The 26467-nt window shown below is 38.7% G+C and overlaps 1 protein-coding gene across 1 annotated transcript; it reads right to left on the bottom strand.

Moving 5' to 3' along the window:
- Positions 1 to 9392: 9392 nt before the first annotated feature.
- Positions 9393 to 26467, bottom strand: LOC137172730 (phytanoyl-CoA hydroxylase-interacting protein-like). The gene is made up of 6 exons (XM_067577341.1): positions 26294 to 26467; positions 15546 to 15742; positions 14259 to 14433; positions 13915 to 14032; positions 13646 to 13826; positions 9393 to 12510 (listed from the first exon to the last, which is right to left on the bottom strand). The coding sequence occupies exons 1-6, from the start codon at positions 26352 to 26354 to the stop codon at positions 12136 to 12138; spliced, it is 1107 nt and encodes a 368-aa protein (XP_067433442.1). The 5' UTR covers positions 26355 to 26467; the 3' UTR covers positions 9393 to 12135.

Here is a 26467-nt window from a genome sequence, read left to right as displayed (position 1 = left end):
AGAATAAGCCAAGAAATGTCACATACATTAGTCATGTCCATGTGCACAGCTCTGGCATCTGTCCAAGTCATGGGTGTGAGCCATGAAGGAGAGAGATGACGATCAGCTTGCTTAGGTGTCTTTGATATGCATTGTTTTAACAGCCTGTCAACTTCCTGATGCTTCAGTCAGCATAAGCTGTCACGTCCTGTTCTGTTACACTCTCTAAAATAGCTGACAAAAATGTCTCTAAACTCACTCTGGTACCGAGTGAGGCTTTTCGGGTCATTATTCCATAATCTACAACATCCCACCTTTCAACATGAGCTGGAAACCATAAGGCAATCAAGATTGCTGTGACTCTCCAAAACACAAATCCAATTATCATAAATTTGAGTCTGATTTTTAAGAGCCGAATTATTGGGTTTTGTTGTTTCTTGTCCTCAGGTTCTGGTCTGGTCTCACCAGGTATAGACACCGGTTCGAGGCCCTCCATTGCTCCCTCTCTAGCCCTAGTTTCACTAACAGTGTCAAAGACATTGCAATGTCCATTTTTGGGCCAATGCCAATGTTTGAAGTCAAACTGCCATCACTCAAAACTTTGCCATTTTTCAGCTGTTCGATTTCTGCTACTTCAAGAGTGACCTCTTTTCTGTGTGTAGCCATATCCTCATAGCCCAAGTTTGTGAATTCTGTCATCCAATCATAATGTGGCATTTTTAAGTGTTGTGGCAGTTGAGGCTTGCGTGTCTCAGTCAGAACGTCAGATGTATTGTACAATGTTCTAAATTGCAGTCTCTACAAAGCAGCACTCTTGTTCCTTCTCTTCTCCACATCATATTATCTTGTGGCGTATGCATCGAATTCCCATCAGGAAGTCGTGCAGGTTTCTCGTGGTTAGGGCTGTGCACACTCTCCTTTACAAAACATGCATTCACCAGGTGTATAAGATGACCACTCCAAAGGTTCCCAGTGCTTCTTTCTGAGGTATCCCTGTTTTGCCATAGCCTCTCCTTGGAGGGCTCTGCCAACCATATGTGACGCCTTGCCTTTCCCTTGGACCAGGACTAACAAAACCTCCGACTGTATGAGCTCATGTGGTTTGAGGCAAATTCCTCAGAAACTGGTGCAACACATTATGTTAATTTGTCCCCGACTTTAATTAATAAAATAGCTTAAAGTAGGCCTGAAAGTGGGCCTGAATAGAGTTTGCCTCGGCCACATATAGTGGAACTTTCAACACCCTCCCTTGGCCAAAGCATACTCGAAAATCAGAGAGCGGAAGTCTGTGGTTAGTGGTGGCATTGGTCAGAGTGATAGATAGCATAAATGAGCCACAAAGATGTTGGGAAAACCAAATGGAGAATTATTATACCTCTTCAGCACCGCCCGGTCCTTCCGACTGGCGGCCCCTTCGCAGCTACCACCTGTGTGACTGTGATCACACGTCAGCATAGTCTCTTGGTTGAGACAATACCTCTCCTACTATGAACCAATCAATTGTCTACTTAGAGGCATCAGCTGGGTTTATGCAACTTGTGTCGTCCTTTCTGCAAAACACCAATAACAATGAAAAGTAAAATAATCAACATAAGAAAATCTTCAAACAGTTTATATCATTATATAATTGACATGTAAAATGTAAAATCTGAAATCTGAATCATGATCAACTTCAACCATAAAGGGTATGTCTACTTCTGCCAAAAAGGGATATATATATGAGCCAAACCACAAAATTGCATGACAACCGTTGCTAGGTCTAAGGAGGAAGTTATTACATAATAAAAATAGACAGTGAGGATTGAGAGTTTCTTTTAATCTGTAGCTCACATATATAATAATAATGTTAGTTTGAATGTTTTAATGATCCTCCACAGGAAAACGATCATATATGATTCACATCATTCTGTTAATTTCCTGCAAATCGAGAAACAAATCCTTAGTGCGTGTCAGACGTTGAGCTTGACACCTGACCTTTGTTCGACAAAGACAGAGACTAATATGGCATATGACGCGCATCGACTGCCATATCAGTTTTACTCCAAACCATAATAATTTAGCTATGAATTTGATCAGAATCCAAATGAATTTGCCTACGCACTATAGGTTGAGACAAGCCTAATTTATGCAAAATGCCGAGGGCAACTGTGACCACAATGACAATTAACATAGCCAATAAGGCCCATTTGAATTTGTGAAAGACAGATAAGGATTTCTGCCATGCATTCTCAAATACTCTGCTTACAGAGTCAATTGCTGTGCGAGCTCCTTCCACTACTTTGTTTTTAACTGTATTAGGTGTGCCTCCAAGTTTAATGAAGATGTCATAATGTTCCAAATATAAATTTTTCCACTAACTGAGGCTTGACAATGTATTCTGAAATCAGAAGTATTCATAGGAGATCATTTCAAATGAAAGTCAACTTTTCCAAATGAAGACTTCCAACGATCATAAGTGGCCAAGTCAGACATAGCACACCAATCTTCAATCATAAACTCCTTTTTACCAAGAATCAGAAAACAAATCCATAGATAATAATTCCAAGCATTATTTAAAGATGGATCATTGCGCATTGTTGTTTGATAAATTCTTTTAATTTAAGACCTTTTTAACATGCATTCTTCTCTATCTTGGCTAGGTTGCTCTCCTGGAATTCCTGAGAACAGATGCCACTTCTGGCCAGTTTTCCCAATTACTCTGGATTTAACAAAATCTTGGGTCAGAGTCTTTTGAGCTTTCCATTCCTGTTGTGGATAATATTGGAAACGATAATTTTGTTTTTTACTTTCTTCAGTACAAGTTCCTGGTCCATAATAGCCATAAATGGCTTGAGAATTTGAAGTATAGGCCCCATAATAGCTGAAATCATTTCTCATCATATTCCTAATTCCCCATATGAATTTGAAAAAGCCTTTTTCCTGTTGAGTGATAATTGTAGGAGATGTAAGACTAGCATTCAGGCGAAAATTCTGCAAGAAATATGCAGGAGTTGTACCATATGTATAACCTGCTTTTGTTCTTTGAGCTAAATGGCTAGCAGTGTCTCTAGCATAGCCTACATTTCCTCCTGTATAGAGGGAAAGCCATCGCATCATGACAAATGTTATCACTTGATCAGTGGATTGCAAACATTGTTTTACAAGATTAAGATCACCTGGAAGAAACCCATAGGCTAGAACTTTTTGAGTTTTTACACTCAATCTCTTTGCTACCTTTTTAAAAGTGTCCAGATTGCATTCAATTTGTTGTTTCTTCTCACTTACATAACATAGAGGATAAACCTGGAAATCTTTTGAGCCAATTTCTGTAGAAGTTGGATTAGACCACTTCCTTTTTCCCCTTGTGTTGTTGTATTTTCTGAGAACACACTTTTGCAAGTCAAGTCAAATTTTGCAAGTGTTTTCATAATTTCCATAAATAGCCACCCACGCGTCTGAACCTGACACTGGTAATTCAGTATAACTAACATTTACCAAGACATTGTCAGAATTTCTAATTCTCTCATATTTTACCCAAGGTAAGTTTTGACCTAAGGAGACTACAGAAGGAGATCTGAGAGATCCTGTAGTATGCCATCTTTTCCCCTCTCTATGAGCTGCTGTAAAACTGAGCAGAGGCCATTTCCACCACCGCTTACCAGTGAGGTCATAACCACATGCACAAAACTCTCGAGTCAAATCTGAAATAACAGGATTTTTATCACCTGCATTGTAGTACCATTTCCTTTTAGGAGTAGTTTTAACTGTCCTCTTAGAACGGTTTGGGATGGGATCTTGAACAGTTTTAGTTAGATCATCTGGAGTGTCTGTAATCACTTTTTTCCTAGGAAAGTATTCTTTAATCAGATTTAGAAATGTGGACCACACATATCTAGGCTGAATAGGCACTAGAGATTGTAACCTAAATGTAGGTAGCAACTTTGGTTTAGTCAAATTTGTCCAAGTCAATGGCTCTCCTGTTTCCTCTGTAGGGACGGATTTAATGTTACCGGAATCATTCAAAAATATACAATTAGAGAATTGCAGCCATGTGTCACTCAAGACTTGTCGGGCTTTAAATTGCCAACGTGTAGTTTTAACAGGAATCATTGCGTAACGGACATATTCCTATTTCAAAGATAAGGTAGTCATGTTCAATTTTTGATAAGTCACTTGTATGTCTGTTGGATCACCCATAACCCAAGTTTGTCTTTCATGGTCAGAAAGAATAAGCCAAGAAATGTCACATACATTAGTCATGTCCATGTGCACAGCTCTGGCATCTGTCCAAGTCATGGGTGTGAGCCATGAAGGAGAGAGATGACGATCAGCTTGCTTAGGTGTCTTTGATATGCATTGTTTTAACAGCCTGTCAACTTCCTGATGCTTCAGTCAGCATAAGCTGTCACGTCCTGTTCTGTTACACTCTCTAAAATAGCTGACAAAAATGTCTCTAAACTCACTCTGGTACCGAGTGAGGCTTTTCGGGTCATTATTCCATAATCTACAACATCCCACCTTTCAACATGAGCTGGAAACCATAAGGCAATCAAGATTGCTGTGACTCTCCAAAACACAAATCCAATTATCATAAATTTGAGTCTGATTTTTAAGAGCCGAATTATTGGGTTTTGTTGTTTCTTGTCCTCAGGTTCTGGTCTGGTCTCACCAGGTATAGACACCGGTTCGAGGCCCTCCATTGCTCCCTCTCTAGCCCTAGTTTCACTAACAGTGTCAAAGACATTGCAATGTCCATTTTTGGGCCAATGCCAATGTTTGAAGTCAAACTGCCATCACTCAAAACTTTGCCATTTTTCAGCTGTTCGATTTCTGCTACTTCAAGAGTGACCTCTTTTCTGTGTGTAGCCATATCCTCATAGCCCAAGTTTGTGAATTCTGTCATCCAATCATAATGTGGCATTTTTAAGTGTTGTGGCAGTTGAGGCTTGCGTGTCTCAGTCAGAACGTCAGATGTATTGTACAATGTTCTAAATTGCAGTCTCTACAAAGCAGCACTCTTGTTCCTTCTCTTCTCCACATCATATTATCTTGTGGCGTATGCATCGAATTCCCATCAGGAAGTCGTGCAGGTTTCTCGTGGTTAGGGCTGTGCACACTCTCCTTTACAAAACATGCATTCACCAGGTGTATAAGATGACCACTCCAAAGGTTCCCAGTGCTTCTTTCTGAGGTATCCCTGTTTTGCCATAGCCTCTCCTTGGAGGGCTCTGCCAACCATATGTGACGCCTTGCCTTTCCCTTGGACCAGGACTAACAAAACCTCCGACTGTATGAGCTCATGTGGTTTGAGGCAAATTCCTCAGAAACTGGTGCAACACATTATGTTAATTTGTCCCCGACTTTAATTAATAAAATAGCTTAAAGTAGGCCTGAAAGTGGGCCTGAATAGAGTTTGCCTCGGCCACATATAGTGGAACTTTCAACACCCTCCCTTGGCCAAAGCATACTCGAAAATCAGAGAGCGGAAGTCTGTGGTTAGTGGTGGCATTGGTCAGAGTGATAGATAGCATAAATGAGCCACAAAGATGTTGGGAAAACCAAATGGAGAATTATTATACCTCTTCAGCACCGCCCGGTCCTTCCGACTGGCGGCCCCTTCGCAGCTACCACCTGTGTGACTGTGATCACACGTCAGCATAGTCTCTTGGTTGAGACAATACCTCTCCTACTATGAACCAATCAATTGTCTACTTAGAGGCATCAGCTGGGTTTATGCAACTTGTGTCGTCCTTTCTGCAAAACACCAATAACAATGAAAAGTAAAATAATCAACATAAGAAAATCTTCAAACAGTTTATATCATTATATAATTGACATGTAAAATGTAAAATCTGAAATCTGAATCATGATCAACTTCAACCATAAAGGGTATGTCTACTTCTGCCAAAAAGGGATATATATATGAGCCAAACCACAAAATTGCATGACAACCGTTGCTAGGTCTAAGGAGGAAGTTATTACATAATAAAAATAGACAGTGAGGATTGAGAGTTTCTTTTAATCTGTAGCTCACATATATAATAATAATGTTAGTTTGAATGTTTTAATGATCCTCCACAGGAAAACGATCATATATGATTCACATCATTCTGTTAATTTCCTGCAAATCGAGAAACAAATCCTTAGTGCGTGTCAGACGTTGAGCTTGACACCTGACCTTTGTTCGACAAAGACAGAGACTAATATGGCATATGACGCGCATCGACTGCCATATCAGTTTTACTCCAAACCATAATAATTTAGCTATGAATTTGATCAGAATCCAAATGAATTTGCCTACGCACTATAGGTTGAGACAAGCCTAATTTATGCAAAATGCCGAGGGCAACTGTGACCACAATGACAATAAACATAGCCAATAAGGCCCATTTGAATTTGTGAAAGACAGATAAGGATTTCTGCCATGCATTCTCAAATACTCTGCTTACAGAGTCAATTGCTGTGCGAGCTCCTTCCACTACTTTGTTTTTAACTGTATTAGGTGTGCCTCCAAGTTTAATGAAGATGTCATAATGTTCCAAATATAAATTTTTCCACTAACTGAGGCTTGACAATGTATTCTGAAATCAGAAGTATTCATAGGAGATCATTTCAAATGAAAGTCAACTTTTCCAAATGAAGACTTCCAACGATCATAAGTGGCCAAGTCAGACATAGCACACCAATCTTCAATCATAAACTCCTTTTTACCTAGCATAAACTCCTGAGGAGAAAGTGTATGAGGAGCATGATAATCCAAAAAACCCACATATGGATTTTTGGCTTTGCCAGTTGTTCCTCCAAACCAAGAATCAGAAAACAAATCCATAGATGATAATTCCAAGCATTGTTTAAAGATGGATCATTGCGCATTGTTGTTCGATAAATTCTTTTAATTTAAGACCTTTTTAACATGCATTCTTCTCTATCTTGGCTAGGTTGCTCTCCTGGAATTCCTGAGAACAGATGCCACTTCTGGCCAATTTTCCCAATTACTCTGGATTTAACAAAATCTTGGGTCAGAGTCTTTTGAGCTTTCCATTCCTGTTGTGGATAATATTGGAAACGATAATTTTGTTTTTTACTTTCTTCAGTACAAGTTCCTGGTCCATAATAGCCATAAATGGCTTGAGAATTTGAAGTATAGGCCCCATAATAGCTGAAATCATTTCTCATCATATTCCTAATTCCCCATATGAATTTGAATAAGCCTTTTTCCTGTTGAGTGATAATTGTAGGAGATGTAAGACTAGCATTCAGGCGAAAATTCTGCAAGAAATATGCAGGAGTTGTACCATATGTATAACCTGCTTTTGTTCTTTGAGCTAAATGGCTAGCAGTGTCTCTAGCATAGCCTACATTTCCTCCTGTATAGAGGGAAAGCCATCGCATCATGACAAATGTTATCACTTGATCAGTGGATTGCAAACATTGTTTTACAAGATTAAGATCACCTGGAAGAAACCCATAGGCTAGAACTTTTTGAGTTTTTACACTCAATCTCTTTGCTACCTTTTTAAAAGTGTCCAGATTGCATTCAATTTGTTGTTTCTTCTCACTTACATAACATAGAGGATAAACCTGGAAATCTTTTGAGCCAATTTCTGTAGAAGTTGGATTAGACCACTTCCTTTTTCCCCTTGTGTTGTTGTATTTTCTGAGAACACACTTTTGCAAGTCAAGTCAAATTTTGCAAGTGTTTTCATAATTTCCATAAATAGCCACCCACGCGTCTGAACCTGACACTGGTAATTCAGTATAACTAACATTTACCAAGACATTGTCAGAATTTCTAATTCTCTCATATTTTACCCAAGGTAAGTTTTGACCTAAGGAGACTACAGAAGGAGATCTGAGAGATCCTGTAGTATGCCATCTTTTCCCCTCTCTATGAGCTGCTGTAAAACTGAGCAGAGGCCATTTCCACCACCGCTTACCAGTGAGGTCATAACCACATGCACAAAACTCTCGAGTCAAATCTGAAATAACAGGATTTTTATCACCTGCATTGTAGTACCATTTCCTTTTAGGAGTAGTTTTAACTGTCCTCTTAGAACGGTTTGGGATGGGATCTTGAACAGTTTTAGTTAGATCATCTGGAGTGTCTGTAATCACTTTTTTCCTAGGAAAGTATTCTTTAATCAGATTTAGAAATGTGGACCACACATATCTAGGCTGAATAGGCACTAGAGATTGTAACCTAAATGTAGGTAGCAACTTTGGTTTAGTCAAATTTGTCCAAGTCAATGGCTCTCCTGTTTCCTCTGTAGGGACGGATTTAATGTTACCGGAATCATTCAAAAATATACAATTAGAGAATTGCAGCCATGTGTCACTCAAGACTTGTCGGGCTTTAAATTGCCAACGTGTAGTTTTAACAGGAATCATTGCGTAACAGACATATTCCTATTTCAAAGATAAGGTAGTCATGTTCAATTTTTGATAAGTCACTTGTATGTTGGATCACCCATAACCCAAGTTTGTCTTTCATGGTCAGAAAGAATAAGCCAAGAAATGTCACATACATTAGTCATGTCCATGTGCACAGCTCTGGCATCTGTCCAAGTCATGGGTGTGAGCCATGAAGGAGAGAGAAGACGATCAGCTTGCTTAGGTGTCTTTGATATGCATTGTTTTAACAGCCTGTCAACTTCCTGATGCTTCAGTCAGCATAAGCTGTCACGTCCTGTTCTGTTACACTCTCCAAAATAGCTGACAAAAATGTCTCTAAACTCACTCTGGTACCGAGTGAGGCTTTTCGGGTCATTATTCCATAATCTACAACATCCCACCTTTCAACATGAGCTGGAAACCATAAGGCAATCAAGATTGCTGTGACTCTCCAAAACACAAATCCAATTATCATAAATTTGAGTCTGATTTTTAAGAGCCGAATTATTGGGTTTTGTTGTTTCTTGTCCTCAGGTTCTGGTCTGGTCTCACCAGGTATAGACACCGGTTCGAGGCCCTCCATTGCTCCCTCTCTAGCCCTAGTTTCACTAACAGTGTCAAGGACATTGCAATGTCCATTTTTGGGCCAATGCCAATGTTTGAAGTCAAACTGCCATCACTCAAAACTTTGCCATTTTTCAGCTGTTCGATTTCTGCTACTTCAAGAGTGACCTCTTTTCTGTGTGTAGCCATGTCCTCATAGCCCAAGTTTGTGAAAAATGTTCATTGTGCTATTATTGTTCTTTTTTAATGCTGACACATAATGAAAAACAGACAATGGTTTCATACAGTTTCAACAGTGGTATCAACCTTTAAATTTACACTGCAGGCCAAACATCCTCATGGAGTCTGACACAAGGAGAGACTGAGACACTGAAGCCCACAGGAGAGCTTCAGATCCTGGGTAACCTTCATCAGTCCCAGAGAGAGCTTCTGCCCTGGGAGTCACGCCCCCCCCCCCCCCCCTCCGCTACCACCAGTCTACTGAATCCTCTGCTGCCGTCTTCCTGATAGCGACTGATAGATTGATATTTATTTTTCAAATGTGTATCATCCAAATATCTGTACCATTTGAGGATTTTTTGACAAAATTGATTGTTATCAGGGTTGAAAACAAATTTGTGCTAAAAAAAAACAACAACAAAAAACTCATATAAAGATTGGTGTAGAATGGAGCAAGTAGAACCCTTGGATGTGCCTCTTAATTGTAGATAGAAATCGCCTATAAAGGAGAAGTAATTGAGCTTAAGGACTAAAGAGGCTAAATCACAAGTGAATTCACGGGGGGGGGGTCAGTTTGATCCTGAAGATAAAAGCCTAGAGCATCTCGTCCTCGCTCATGGGATATGTTGTGTAAAGGCTTTCCACATCTAAGACAAAAGTGTCCCCAGTTGGATCTTTCATTTCTGAAATTTTATTAATGACATCGGTGGAATACTTGATATATGATGGAGGAACATATGGCTCAATGAAATAATCAACAAAATTAGACAAGGGCTCCAAAAGAGAGTCATTACTGGCTGTATATGGAACCCAATGGGTCTAAATGAGGATTTCAATATGAGTGTTTTGCTATGAATAAATTATAATAAATATTTTATATTCTATGTTATATGATGGCTGTAGCTTTATGTTTACATAGCACTGATCTCTGTTGTTGCTTATTCTATTTTGTTGTGTTGTGTATATTGTAAATTTAGTAAATTCAGTGTTTTTAGTGTTTTCTTGACCGTCTCCATAGACACTGTATCTTTAACTTGTAGTCCACTATATCCAGGACTACAACTCCCTTGATGTTTAGCCACACAAGTGTTCTGCATTAATGAAGTGATGTTTTCTCTGCCCTTTGTACCGCTGCATTTACTTGCTACCTGTTTATGCCTTGAAGAAGGTATCTGACCAGAAGCTCGCTATTGAAAAGGTTCTTGCACAGATTTGAGTGTGTCAATACTTTTTTTCATCATTTCTTTATTTTTTAAGAAAAAATATCCAAATTCCCAATTCTAATGTGAATATTTTCAGGTTCATTTAGTCTTCTGTGATATTAAACAATATCTTTGGGTTGTGGACTGGCGGGCGGGACAAAAGAACAAGGTTACCTTGAGTTTTGAGAAATGGTGATTGTCATTTTTCATCATTTTTGGAGACTTTATAGACCAAATTACTGATCATTTTAATTACAAAATAATCGACAGATGAATCAATAATGAAAGTAATTGTTAATTGCAGCCTTACCTATTGCCTTTATAATGTTATTTCCAGAATCCTCAAACACTTCTTTGACCATCTGGATGAAAAAATATTGTGTCAGCTTCACGCTAAAAAAGATTTTTTAACCTGTTTCCCAAGTTGTGACTGTTTCCTATCCTGGAAGCTGGCAGGCTGCCATCTTTGTTTTGTTTCAGAAGTAGAGGTGCAATTTGTGAAACTTGTTAGAAATCTTTGTTTTCATGCAGCTGACGTTTGTCTCTATGTCTGACTAATGGTAAACACAGAAATAAGCCACCTGGATTAACTATTGTATTGTCCTATTGTATTATTTTCTTGACCATTTTGTTTTTTGGTCCAGAAAATGGTGAAAAATGTTGATCACTGTTTCCCAAAACCCAACATATTCAGTTTACTGCCATAGAAACCAGAATATATTCATATTTGAGAAGCTGGAATCAGAGAATTGGACATTTTTTCTTTAAAAAATGACTCCAATAGTTGGCAACTTATCAATTAATCAACTAATCATTGCATCTCTACTTCTGTACTAGCTTCCACATTGGACTTTCTTAAAAAAGAAAAATCAACAGAGTTCCAGGGATTTACTGTCCATATTCAAAAAAAGATTTAAGAATTAGCATTACCTACCATACTGGATATAGGAAGTTGAAACCCATGTGATTTTAACAAAGTTAGTAATTAATTTGTGAGCACACAAAAAAACCTACAGCTCCACTGAAAGTTTACCAGCATAGCAGCGTGCATACTTGTGTAAACATACTTTGTTTCTTCCATGACCATAATATCCAGCTTTCTCTTCTTATGTGATTTTTTTCAACTTTTCATCTGTTATCTGTCTAAAGACAAATGTTCAGTTGACTCCTGCTGTTATTACAGACACACAATTAATCTGTTAACTCACTTCATGCTGTCGAGTTGTGACATTAAAGCCTGATGGTCTGGGACTTATGGGAAATTTTGTTTGTTAAAGGCCAGTAAAAACAGAATGAATGTTATTTAATATTTCTTTTTTTTAAATTTACCATTTTAATCTGTTGGCTTCCCTCTGTCTCATTAGACAATGGAGCGCCAAGGATTAGTCTGTGGTTGAATTGCAGCGCCTGCTGTGGCTAAACAACGCAATTCTTGAGTGGCAGTCTCTGTTGCAGTTTCTGCAGGTGTAGTCCACACCCGACTCTGTGGGTGCTGATTTTTTTAACCAAAATTTGACCAAAATTTCTGGTTTCATTCATTTCATTTTCCGTCACACGCACTCGATCACTTATATGTAACTATGGTGCTATGAATTGTGCATGACCACTGTGTAATAATATAAAAAATAAAATAGAACTTAGTTAAGTTAAAAAAATAAATGTATTGCCTCCTTGCTAGTCAGTCATTGCTAGCATCTAGCTAGCCAGTCGTTCCACAAAGAGTGGAAACTAAGTTAGTAGCTTGTTAGCTACCTTCCAGTCAGTGATTAGCAGGTTAGCTGGTTATCAGTCAGAAATCTGGCTAACGTCCCACGCTAATGTTGCAGATCTTGCAGCTGGGATCTTTCTTGGCATTGACGGTGGACAGGCTCATGAGCTGGTGCCCGCTGATCTGTGCTACCGTTCCCGAAGACAGATCCACTGGCTCCGTGTAGATCACCTCCAGTATGACATCCTGGGCGTGATGGAAAGACAGCAAGCCGCCATCTTCCTCAGTGCAGGTTAGGAAGCAGTTGTTGGATCTGTCCAGGGCCGGTAACCTTCCTTTACAGAAGGCGTCTCCTTTGGAGCCGTCAGGAGCCAGGACTACAATAATGTAGTGATACGACGTGTACATGCAGTAAAAATCCCCAAAGTAGATGTTGGTATTCCGGTTGAAGAGGATGTCTGCTTGGATCTGTGCAAAAACAAATATACACAATGCATTGGTTGTGATTTTCCTTGGTGAATATGTGGAAAAGTATGTGTAGATTGTTTTATGACAGCAGAAAACCAAAACTTACTATTAGTATTACATTGTCTGCTTCTACTAGCACTATTGTAACACTAAGTACATTAACATTAACTAAGAGGTCAGGACGCACATGGAACACTAACAGATTCAGCATGTTGGTCAGGCCACTGACAACAGTGTGAACATTTTCTGTGAAGCTGCAATACATTTCTGGTTTATTTAATGATTTCCATTTGTGGTGGCATTATCTCCTCATTTATTTTTGACAGACCTGTATGTTTATTTGGGTTGTGCTGTTTGAAATGATAAAGAACAGGAGCTTGTCTCTCAAGATTTGATAACATTACATTATTTAAATGTATGTGCAAAATGTATTGTAGATTTTAAGTGGGCTCCCAAGGTTTTATTTGCTGTTGCAAAATTTAGTCACTAGGTGACAGCACTGAGTAAGTTCTCCACCAAGTGCATTGTGGTCTTGGTCTCTTCTATCTATCTATCTGTGTTTGTCCATACAACATGAAGATTTGCATAGTGGACGGTGCTGTGAATCTGGCTTATAAAGAGGCCGGTAAATATGCACTGGATGCTTTGATTTAGACACTGCTGGTGTTAATGTCCTGGAGTTTTGGTGCAAGCCATTGATCCCTGAATTTCCCATGTGTGGCAAGGTAACATGCATAAAGTCTCAACCATGCAATTGTAGTTTGTAACTAATGAAGTGGTACAGGTTTTTATTACCCTCGCTGACATGGGCAGATGAAAATTGATGAAATTTATGTCACCGGACCCTCGCAGCCATGTGGAAGCCATGTGAAACCATGGACTTATAAATGGGGTACATCTAATGTACCTGAATGTATTTGCACAGTAAAGATATTAAAGATTTACAGGTTTAAAGGTTCAGACTTATGTCATTATTTATTATTATTATTATTATTATTATTATTATTATTATTATTATTATTATTATTATTATTATTATTATTGTTATTATATACTTAACACTACAGGTAATAATGTCATTAGTTTCCTCTCAGAGTATCAGTTAGTCTGAATAATGTTTTCATGTATGCTGTACCTGGTAGCGGTAGGGTCCATATGGGGAGTCCTGGGGGGGTTTTCCTGTGTTGAACTCTGTGTTGCAGCTGAAAAAGATCCCCTCCAGTTTGCCGCTGATGGGTGACCCGTGGCTGCCGCTGTTGTCTTTAACCGCTGGCAGCATACGGCAGCACTGAGCATCTCTGGAACGATAAGAGGGGCTGTTCACAGCACACACACAGGGGTTAAAACACACCTGAACACATGCAAAGTGTGTGACTTCAGTGAAGATAGAGGAAACACACACACCTGGCTTGCTGGAAATACTCCTTCTCTTGGTTTCGGTAGAAGACGGTGAACGGCAGCATCCTGCTGGCGATCACCTCAGCTTTCTGCAGCAGCTGGTTCAGATGGACTGTGGAGTAATCTGGAGACACATGAACAGTATATGCATCTGAATGTCTAGACATTACACACCGAATAATTCAGAAAGACAAAAAGAAGAGCAGCTGAGGATTTAAATATTAAACTCGCTAACACAACATTTACACTGCAATAGAGAGGGTAATCTTCATTCAGAGACCACTGTGGTAGTGTCAGTGCATGAAAAGTCCAGAGAACATGGATCATGGACTGTGAGTATTTTGTTGGACCTGCTGTGCAGAACTCGATGATTTCGCTCCACTGAGAAACAGAATATTCTCCGTCTGGTTGTTTGGAGGCTGTTTGGACGGACACGGTGTACTCTGTCCGAGGGCTCAGGAACCAATGGCCTCTCACCATCATCGGCAGGGGAACCGCCTTCGCCACAAGCTTAGTCGGCACATCCTGAAACGCAGAGCAAAGACACCAGCAGCTGCAGAGTATTCTGAGTGTTTTCTCACCTGCCTACAAATTCAGTTTGAAGATGATTTAGTATTGAGCGAGAATGCTGCAGCTGGCAGCCATTAAATGGGCTGCGATGTAATCCTTTGAGGCAATAGCACCCCGTCAATGACAAGCTCAGGTTGTTATTATAAGTGTCAGACAACATCATGGAATCAACCATACAGAGAAATAAAACGTTTTTCTTTATCTTTCGCTTGATCTGGTCTGTTCGTTGTTGTGTCTAACCAAGTCAAGTAATAAGTAACGCTACTCAAATTAATACATGAAACAAATAGAAATGTCATATTTCTATCACATTTTCACACTTTGACTGCCGCTAATCACAAGAAATGCATCAATTAATAAAACAAGCAAATTAAAAATTGAATTTTTTGCCAGAAAATGTAGCACTAGATATACTACGCTAGGCCCTGTGTAGGCAGTAGTCTTTAGTGGTCTCTAGATGGTCTTGGATGGACATGAGGATCTTGTGGAGATATATGAAAGTTAAATAGATTTCATGGAGCAGGCTTTTGTGGCCAAAGGGTCAGTTTGTTTGAGCAGCTGATAACAGAACAGAAAAGAAAAGACGTCTGTAAAAACTGGAACACATTCAGTTTGTAGATTATAATCTTTTTTAAATTATATTTAATGACTATATTTTCAACACATACTTCCACAGGATCTCCCGGAGAAATTTCTTGGCAAAATCATTTAAAGGGGGAATCTTTTACCAACATTACATAGTAAGACACTGGTTTACAAGTGAGGTGACACTGCAGTGATGGCAGCTCGTCTACTTCCGCCGATAACCTGGAAACACTATCATTCATCAAGAAATAGTTCCTGCATGTAACAATCAGGGAAACAGACGACAACACCAGAAATATTTGAATCACTGAAAAAAAATCAGAGATGCGGTTGGTAATGAAGAGGACTGAAACTTTGTGACTCTTTATTTTCCCACAGAGGAACTGAGTCAAACAGAAAAAGCTAAAAGATCAACATTAGTTTAATCGGACTCGGAAGATGATTTTTTCCCTTTTTTCCCATAGACATTATGTCATACCAACCTTGTGTTTGAACTTGTTGCATTCCTTGTTCTCCTTCTTGTTTAGGTCGATGAAGTAGTGTGTGATCCTCTCTCTGCCTCTGCTGTCCATGTCCCAGCTGATCTTGAATGAATCACAGGTGATGTTACTGATGTGGATCTGCTGGGGAACCGGCAGGTCGTCCAGATCCCCGATGCCGCTGTCTGCAGACTCTGTACCTGGAAAACAAGAGTCGGTTTGGAGCCTTTTAAAACCCATGAAAACTCACTTACATATTTAAACATACAGACACTCATTTACACCTGTACATGATTCACTGTGGTAGCTGTAAAATCTGTATTTTGTGAGCTATTTATCCAATTGTGACATGAAGTCAGATATGTGTTTTTGTAATTAATAAAGTGGATGTTTCTTGTGTTTTTTGTTGTACATTAAGCAACTTTACCCTCTTTCTCAACTATTCAGATGTGGAAAATGTGAAAGATTGTGCTTTTTTTTCTTAAAGAAGACTCCATAAGAGACATAAAAACCCAAATGTATCATATGAAACACATTCATCACATGTGGAACACCGTTTCTCATTTGAAATGTAAGACATCACTTGTGAAAACAACAATTTCACATATAATGGTAAGTTCACATAGGCACCGATGGTTGTAGATATTTCACATGTAAAAACATGAATTTCACATTTATTTTCAACTATAAAAATGAAATTTAACACAAGTATTTTATGTTTTTGTAAGTCATGTCACATGATGGAATTTATTTATTTCTTCTTTGAACAAAAAGAGAAGGAAGAGGGTGACAAATATACAGCCTCGGTGCAGCCATGTGAAGCACTGGAGCTTCATCTAATTGTTGTCAAGATATTTTACTCTGAACCGTAAAAGTCAGACTCATGAAAAGAGGAAAAGTCAGTAGGATTCATCTTCTGGGGAACAAAATTTCACAGCAATCGATCAGATCGTTATAGAGATATTTCAGTCTGGATCAAAGTGATGGACAGGTGCTCAGTGTATCCCGCAATTCATCACGGTCTAAAGCTCAACACCTGTTTAGATGTTGATGGCAATGTGACAATAAGCTGGTTTTAGGACTGACAATAATCTAAGTAATTGGAAATAAAAAACACAATATCACTGGTCCTGTTGCATCAATTTTGATCATTTTTCCTTCAGTATTTAGAGAAATAAGTTCCTTGACAGAAACCATTAAAATAATATCATGCTATGTCTCTTTCAGGTGCAATATTTTACTCTAATGTGATTGTAATTATAATTCTGTGAGCTAATTCTTTGAGCTTGATTGAGCCATGTGTTTGTGTGAGTGATGGGAGCTCTGATTAAACTCAACACAGCAACAAGAAATACATCACAAAAAGCAGGAACTTGATGCCTCACAAATACTGCAAGTGTGGGTGTTGGGACGGAACCTAAGAACCTTTAAATGTGATTCCTTTAAACATGAGGTTACTAACTTGCTTAAAGACTTGCAGCTAAACGTCTGTTGCATGTTGTGCTGCAGCAAAACGACTGCAGCGGTTCAGAGATTAAGTTTGTATCCAACCGCTGTGAGGGACGAGACTGACTGATGATGTAAGAAGATTATGTCACAGGCTTTATTAACTCTGCTCATGTCAAACAGTGTTTGAGGAGGAGATAGTGCTGCTTTTTATCATCCTGAAAGCACAGTGAGGGATTAACCCATTGAGGGTCAGACTACTTTGACCCTGAATCACATTCCACATCAGATCCGTGTCACATACCATCAAACTAAAAGACCCGTTCCTATCGACTTCTGTGGAGTTTCTGACCTCTAGTAGCATCAAGTCCTCCAAACGAAACAGCTGATAAGTGGTTTGATCATGTGACTCCAGAACGACACTGAGCGTTTTCTAATCTGGTGCCTCCATCTTTCCAAAACCGCTAGGCCGGAGATATACTTGCTTTTAGCTACACGTTCATGTGGGCATGATGGCTTCCTCGAGTTCGTTTGGAGCTTTGGTTGTACACGTCCTCAGAAATTAACGCGAAGTGTCCGCAAGAGGCAATACGCACATGAACAGTAGGGGCAGTATGGGGACGTGACGGGGTCAGGGGTCAGTCGGCATGAAAGCAGCAACAACAATGGCAGAAAGTTTTGAAGACAAGTTAACAGACCAAGTCTGCAATTACTCGCATCTGTACAATGTGTCATCGTCGCTGCACAGTGACAAATATGCTTGAATTAACAAAGTAGATTTGATGTATTGATTGGGACAGTGTGCAGTTTTAAACATTAAAGATGCACTGCACCGGAGTTAGCACGAAGCTAATTTGCATCCGTAGTCCCCCACAATCAAAACACACAACAGCACAACAACAAACAGTACAAAACAACAAAAACACACAGAACAACAAATACAAAGCTATACAACACAGCACATCACATACACCCACAATGTCAATTAGAAATTAATAATATAAACTTGTCAAATTAAAACTCTGCGAGTGTCTCAGTGTTTGTTTTTTATATCATGCTTCTTCTTCTTCTTCTTCTTTGTGTTTTTTGGCAGATTTTACATCATGCAAATCCAGAAGTTATATTTATATCCTTAGTTCCCTGTTGTGCCCTCTAGTGGAATCCTTGCAAAGTACAGAAGCAAGTTCATGATGCAGAAGCGAGTAAATCTCCTGCTTTACACATGAATGGTTTAGGCACAAAAACCACTTGGTTTTGGGTTTGGGCGTGCTGGTACACCCTGAAGACAGGAAGTGTAGCGTGGTATGACATCATTGTGACATCACACGTGGCAGATGAACAACACAGAATGAACACAAGATGTGACTTCATTCCTTCAACTAGTCAAAACACAAATCGGCATATTCAATAAAAATATGATGACTTTATCTTTTTCCATTCAAAGTTAATGTGAAAAAGATTTATTTGTATTTCTTCACATAACAATGTCTGAATCTTTGGCGCTTTAGTGAAAACAAAGTTTCTGGAATAGAAAATAGGGTTAAGTTGAAAGTAACAAGGTGATTTTCTCCGAGCTCAAGCAAGTTTGATGTGTGTAACTGCGTCAGCACCAAAATCAGGTGGACATGTCGTTACTGTCACTGAGTTTCAACCACAGTAAATAAATTCACCCAAGCGAGGTGTTTATTGTTTCATGTGTCATAGTCAGGATCATTTGACAGATTATTTGATACTTCAACACATCCTGAAGTTTGCCATGTTAGCGTTTTTCAGTGTAGAAGTGAGTCAGATGTAACTGTCAGGAGTCACACTGTGTGTTACAGCAGACTCTACAGCAGACAGTTTCCCAGGAAGATGATGAGGAACGTCTGGTGTGTGTTGAGACATTCATGCTCATCCTTCCTGGTGAAGTGAAAGTTCACTGTCTGTTTTGTCTTGTCTCAACAATCGACAATGAATCATGAAAAAAAAAATGTTAGTAATACAGCAAATGAAATGTGTTAGTTTTACAGTTATACTGTTAAATTTTCTTTAAAAATGATACTGTTCATACTGTTATAAAACATTTGATGAAACTGAAAAATGGAAATGAAATTTAATAATTTTTACTTAATTTAAATTAATTTTTTAAATAATATTTTCTTTTAAGATAAATGACATAATAAGTTTGCAACTACTTATCAACCACGGCAGTGTCAGATATCTTTAATAAAAACAAAATATCTATAATTAAATTTTAAATCATTGTATTTAAAAAGTATCAATGCTCAACCTCCGTTCAAAGTCAAATTATACCAAAGTTGTTCAACATTTCTACAAAATATCAGCTGGTATTGACAGACCAACATATGAGCTATTGATCACAGTGAAAATCAGTTTCTGTCTGTGACATTATCCTTAAAATGACGTTTATCTGAAAAGTGTTACTTTCATAGCAGCTACTACAGTGAAGAGGTAAACCTCAGACGTACAAGTTGCAGGAAATGTTTTCAGGATAATTTAATGTGAAAACAGCAGTAAAGGATTTCTCTCTTTCACCCTGCTCTGAGTCAAACTTGTGTTTACCCCTCTCTGTTTCTTCCTCTGTATTCATCTCTTTTCTCTCCTCTCCCTGTGTGTCTCTTCATCCCTCCCTCCTTGTATTCTGCTCTCTCCAGAGTTCGGGGTCAGTGGACAAAAGGCTTCAGTCAGCAGAGAAACAGAGACCTCGCAGGCTGAACAAGGAGCCTGTTGAAAAGGAGAAGGGACAGAGGACAGTCTCAGGCTGCCTTCAAACTGCAGCACAAACTGTCTTCATTCAGATATGTTTCTCACTACGACTCACGTCTGATGTTTCCCAGTCAGTGTGAGCTGGAACAGGAAACAAATTATAAATAACTACAACAGAAAAATGGAGAGACAATTATAATTTTCAGAAAGGTCTGGACCAGAAATTAAAATGACAAAATTTTGCAGCAAGTTAAATTAATTTGAATGAAATCGCTGCAGAATATTCACCTGTTGATGTAAATTGGCAAATTTTTTGCATCAAGTTTGTAATTAAAGTTTTTTTAATTACTTTTTCTATTTATACCACCCATAATTGAACAGAAAACCACTTACAGAAGATCAATGAAAAATAAATAACAGAAACAAACAAAGGCACATTGAGTTTGGTGCTGCGGACCAGTTGAAAGCCATCATGACAGAGTTGACCTCTGAGAGGACGCAGAGTCCAAAAACGGAGGAAGCTGTTGTAGCTTATTAGCTGTGTCGCAACATTAACTTTTATTGAACATCCTGTCGGAATAAAAAATGATCCACAACAAAGAGTTTACACTCATTTACGAGACAGGAGTCCATGGTAGTGACTTGTCTTTTGAATAAACTGAACATGGTTTGGGTTAAAATACACAGTTTTTCCGGTTCCATAACTAACTGACCACCGCCCAGCCCAAACCTGCATATATGAGAGTCAGCTCATATAGACGTCATTTGAGCTATTTCACTTTCTCTATGATACATATTATAGGGCTGTGCAATATGACCCAAATCTCATATCCCGATAACAATACCTATCTCGCACATAAATTTGGTAAATTACACAAATAAAGACTCATTTATAGTCGCTGTCTCTTTTCCACTGCGGCGGGGCTGGATCCTCCGTGTGTTTGCGGTGCAGCAGATTAGAGACAGAGCAGTGGGAAGTTGATGAGAACTGAACTCGTTATGTTACTGTAAGTGCAATAAAAGCTTCGTGAGTAAAAAGACAAGAAGAGTAATTTATCTACGTAATCCACGATGGAGCAAAATATGACACAATAGGCATTTTTCTCTCGTCACATGATATATATTGTCATATCGCACAACCCTAATACTGTAGGAATGTTGATATGATGCCCATTAAACAATGAAACGTACAGATTCAACATATCCGTGGTTTGCAAAAAATGTGCAATGCCAACATTTTATTCTGACAACTGGGCTGATTACAAAATGTCTGCAGAATATTCAACCTAATAATCTTAAACAAACTGATAAGAAGCTCTCTCACAATGATCATTAATTAAGGCTTAAGAGACAAAACAGATGTAACAATCCGCTTCTTTCCTTCATATTGTTTCTGCACATAACGTCTGCAAGCACTGTGGCTCTTTCTGTAATAGTCTGAATAAAGTAATAATGAACATGTACACCTCTGTCTGGCTACCTAACAGACCGCTGAAGCCAGAGATGTCTTTAAATAACATTATTTTTACTTTACAACTTGACTCATTTTTAAGAGAACACTAATTTTTCTCGGTGCCATTCACAACTACCAACTCCCCTCCACCTACAAACATTAAACACACCAGAGGACAAGAAAACAGAAGCAGAGAGCTCTCCCGCTGGCCTTCCTTCCTCCTCCCTCCTCCTCCTCCTCTTCTCTCCATCCTGCCAGTGAAAGGAGGAGGTGAAACATCTATTCATCTACCATGGGAAGGTAATTAGCCTCAGTGATGTACCGTGACTCTGGAGATTCACCAGACTGAAGCTGCTGCCAGATTCTGGACCACAACGAAGAAGAAGAGGCAGGAAAACTGTTCACTCACTAGAAACTGATGAGCCTCTTCACCTGTCACATTAATTATTATTATTTATTTTAATAAGTAACACCAAGGTGCATCATTCCATCTAAATATGGATCCGTTTACTATTTACTGGAAAAATTAGAAGAAATCCTAAATAAACAAATCTAACCGACATTATGGGACTGTGAGAAGAATATAAATGTCAGCTGTATATCACCTCAGATGTCCCGGCGTTGATGCTAATTAAGATTAATGAACACCTAAAGCATCCTTTGAGTGCTGTGTATGAACATATGAACATATTATGTTAGAAATTCAAACATCTAACTGATAAAACTATAAAACGTTCTGGTGAATTGACACCTGGAACAAATTTGTAGAGAACTCATGAAAAAGACATTCATGTATGGACGAAATACAAAACACTAAAATAACTGAAAGTTATTTCTTAAACTTTGGTTCATCTATAAAAAAAAACTAATTTCCTCCATTCTTTGCATTTTTGGAGAATTTTACCTTTTTACATCAATGTTGGTTTATATGAAAATGAACAACTTACTTCCCAAAATAAGACATGAAAATCAACGGATGTTTGTTAGAATCAGCAAAGACGTTATTTTAACTCTATGACTATAAATACCAACTGCTTTAAATTCACTGCTGTTCATTTATCCCACAGACACTTCATGACAGAGACTATTCATATCCAAACCTCAGCCTCTGTTACATACATTTTTATACATATATGTTTATATTTTTTAATTTTAATCCTGTATTTCTTTTTCTAATGGCTATTTCTAGTCGTGTGTACAAATAATTCCTGAACGCTGCTCCCGACCTCAGACTTGACCGACTCCCCCCTTCTGAAGTCAGCAGCGATCCAGGTTTTGTTTAAATAAACGTACTAATTAAAACTTATGACATCAACTTTTACACAAAAAAGATGACTTTCTATCGCAGCATTAGAGCACAGCGGTCTCTTGACTCATTCAGTGGAGCAACACCAGCATCCCACTGAGGTCACCTTATGTGTTTCCTGGAGTTTAAGTCCTGCTTTGATCCAACGTTATCTGTAGTTTTAGCACTTTTTTTTTTTCATATTCTCTGGTGTTTCGGTTCTGGTTCTGTCCAAAGTTCTATGGCTGTGGTTTGATTCAGTATTTTGTTGTGCTTAAGTCCTGTTTTGGTTCAATGTTCTGTGGAGTTTTAGCCCTGGTTTGGTCCAGTTTTCTTTATATGACCACCCATGTATATAACAGTCATAATGCAATGACCAACATATTTCCAGGGATGAATTGGTTTATGAGTGTTTGTTAATTCCTGATCTTTGTAAGTCTTTAAAAGAAATGTGCCTCTCATGGAGACTGAAAAAAACTGAAACCTGTTCAGATCAGATTCTAAAGACTTAAAGCCTCTTTTATGTGTTTCAGAGTTGTATTTTAATTTCTCAGCAACCAAACATCAACCGCATTTACTTAAAGGTGCAGTGTGACGGCCCCTGCCTAACCTACGTTAAGTGTATTGATGCTGGTGTGGTAATGAGTTATTGTTATATTCTTGTGTCCATAAAGGTATCTGGGAGAATGTGGATGTGGCCAGCCGGATTCAGAGCACCTGTTCCTAATGCTGCCATAAGATAAAAGGCCAACTCCCAGCGTTGTCCGAGCTCTCTCTCTCACCTTGAGTCATTCCAACCATGATTCTAGTTTTGTTTTTACTTCACACATTCACACCTACATGACTGATGTTACTGACTGACACACTCTATATTTGCAATTATTTCCTCAGTTGTTTACTTTATTATAATAAGTATCTTTAATTTACTGTCATCCGTTGTGTCCATTCCCACATTTGTCATGGCCTAGGAGCATCTAACAAAACAGGCTTGGCAGAAATGGAATATAATATTCATAAGTATGTTTTAATTAGTGTATAATCACCTGAAAATAAGAATTGATGTGTTTTCGTTACCTCAGAATGAGCCTTTATATCTACAAAGGGAGCGGGTCCTCTTCCATGGAGCCCACCATGTTGCACCACCATGTTTCTACAGTAGCCCAGAATGGACAAACCAAACACTGGCTCTAGAGAGGTCACCACAAGATGCCGCTTAGTCCTGCACTCTGCACCTTTAAAGTCACCAAACTGCACCTGATTTTCTCATGTTGTTACTGGTTTAATTAATAAGTATTCTGCGCTGCACAGCTAAAAAGTCAAAAACATTTTGATGCTGGAGGAGGATTTTCCACAACCTGGTAACCCAAAAGTTATTATAATGCTTATATGTGATCTTTTAAAGCATTAGTATATAATTTATTAACTGTTAATAAAGCCATTAATCATTAATCTGACATCAGACTTCAGAGTAGAATCTTTATATATAACACAATATATGATTTTATCTGCTGACTGTCTGCACTAACTGACTGAACAGTTTCAATTTGTGTTCTGACTTAAATTAATATCAGGTGTTTAAATTAACAACTGATTATGTGCAATCATGTAGGTTTGGAAACATCAGCAACTTTCAGAAATGAAGTGAGAGATCGATCATGTTCTTCAGACAGCAGGAGGGGTCGGGGAGGGTCTGCAGGAACCCCAAAGCTTAACAGTTCCTGTGAACGATGACCCCTCACTTCCTCTTAACGAGACAAACAAATGAAGCTGATGTAAAACGGCCAAACTCACACTGCCTGAGCCTGACGCTAATCTCTGCTAATCTGCTGCAGAGTCTGTTAGCTGCTGCTCTGCTCAGAATAAAGCCTCAGATCATCCTCAGTCATCTGCGTTTGTTCAGCTGCTGGCATCATGAGCAATGAGGAAAATATCAAAACGACATTAAAAAGTGAAAACGCAGATGTGACACTCAATATCCAGAGATGTTTTGTCTTCTGGGGAAAACCACTGATTTTCTTTAGAAAATTTAAAGTTAAAGCATCTGGTAAATAAAAGTTTCAAGTAAAATGTAAAATATGATTGATGGATGTCAAATAACAAGTTATTGGTTTTAGTTTCTTACTGGCATGGAAAAGGAGACACAGGAGAGCTTCAGATCCTGGGTAAACCAGTGAGTCCCCAGAGTGCTTCTGTACTCTGCAACCACAAGACTATTGAATCCTTTGCTGTTGTACCAAGTGTTATCTCATCTGGAGGATGAAGTTTTAGTTTCCTCTTCAGACTAATTGAGTTTTTGGAGGCCAGACGTCAGACAGCAGCTGTTTGTGTGAATCTCAGCGCAGCAGGATTCATCTGAACAACAGAACCAACAGAGCGGCTGGTTTCCTCCTCGTTCTGGTTCCCCTGAACGCCTCAGTCACCTCTACAGCAACATCCAACAACAGAAAAGTGACACACTGAGATGAAAAAAAAAAAGGCTCCGTCTCAGGACCACACTTGTGGTATTTGCAAGTAGTCAAATCTCTCTTGTGTGACGTATTTCCAATAACTGCCACAGTCCTCGTTAAGACTGCAGAGTGTGGAGGTTTATCAGAGCTCACTGGGACACTCTTGGTTAGAATGATACACTGAGAATTGAGTCCAGATGATTTGTTTGGAAAAATAAGCAGAATCAACCAAACAGTGTTACAGTTACAGTCAGATGAGTAAGAAAAAAAAAACACATTCAGGAGCTGAGAGATGAAAAACAAAAAAGTTATGAAAAGTTATGTTATCTAAAAGCATGTGCATCTAATTTACATGAAAGAGACAAAACATAATATCAACAATACCTCCACAGTAAATTATAGATCCGTGGTTTGATCATGTGACTCCAGAACAACACATAGGAGCGTTTTCTAATCTGGTGTCTCTATCAGCAGGATGACATCATCTGTCTGTGTTTTATAAAACCTTTGAACACGTCACTGTTAAACAACAGCGCTGTGGTTCAGATGATGGTTTGGGTTAAAGTGATCACTTTGTTGAGGTTAGAGAAACATGTGGTGGGTTAAAGTTACTACATCCTTAAAGTTAGACCACCTTCGTTGTCATGGCTACAATAATAACCACGGGGTTAAAGGTTAGGGGAGGATCATAGTTACGCTTTTTAAAAAACTGTCCTGACTCGCGGTTGGAAACAGGAAATGAACAGCATCTCCAAAGTAAAGTCCACTGTTGGGTTAAAGCCTCCATCCTCCCTCCTCCTCTGAATGAGGGAATCTGTCCGCATATATCAGAGGAGAGAATATTACAGCCTACAGTAGGTGATGTTACACCGTCAGCTGCAACACAACATGATGCTGGACAGAGAGACACTGAGCTGCTGCTTACAGCTGCTGACACGTAGAAGCTGCTGATTTGCTGAATGAAATAAAGTTGGTCACAAAAAAAGGTTTATAAGCAGCAGAGTTTGCTTACTTTTTTCTGGTTAAATGAAATAATCAAATCTATTTTATTAATTGCTATTAATATTTCCCCAAAATCACACTGAAATTGATCATCAATCATAGATAAGGCAGAAAGGAGGCAGAGCTTTTATTATAAAGTACCAGGTCAGGTATTATTTCCAAACATGAGCTATTAATGTTTCCTGATGATGTTTTTTACAGTAACATTTAGAAACACAGTCAGCTGACAAACAAACTAATGACTTTTTTTTATCATAAAGATCATTTTTAAATGTGCATTTAGCTCAAAATTGTTTGGTTAAAAAGTTCAGATTGGGCTTTTATGTATAAAAGTCTATTTATGGCTCCATTCAGGCTGTTAATAGGTTAAAATGATTTATGCAGTGTAGAAATAAGAGCACACACTGACCTTCCCTGTCACACAGCTGCAGGCTTGGACTGTTCAGGCTGCTGTGAGGAAGCTCCATCATGTTTACATCCACGAAGAAACAAACTCGATCACAGCGTGATGACAGCAAAACTAAACGTCAAAGAAAACAACAACAACAACAACAACAACGAGCTGTAGATCATCAGTTTAACA

The sequence above is a fragment of the Thunnus thynnus genome, chromosome 20, assembly GCF_963924715.1.
Source record: "Thunnus thynnus chromosome 20, fThuThy2.1, whole genome shotgun sequence".
Classification (NCBI taxonomy): Eukaryota; Metazoa; Chordata; class Actinopteri; order Scombriformes; family Scombridae; genus Thunnus; species Thunnus thynnus.
Note: the sequence above shows the minus strand (reverse complement) of the source record. Positions and strands in the feature narration are given on the sequence as shown.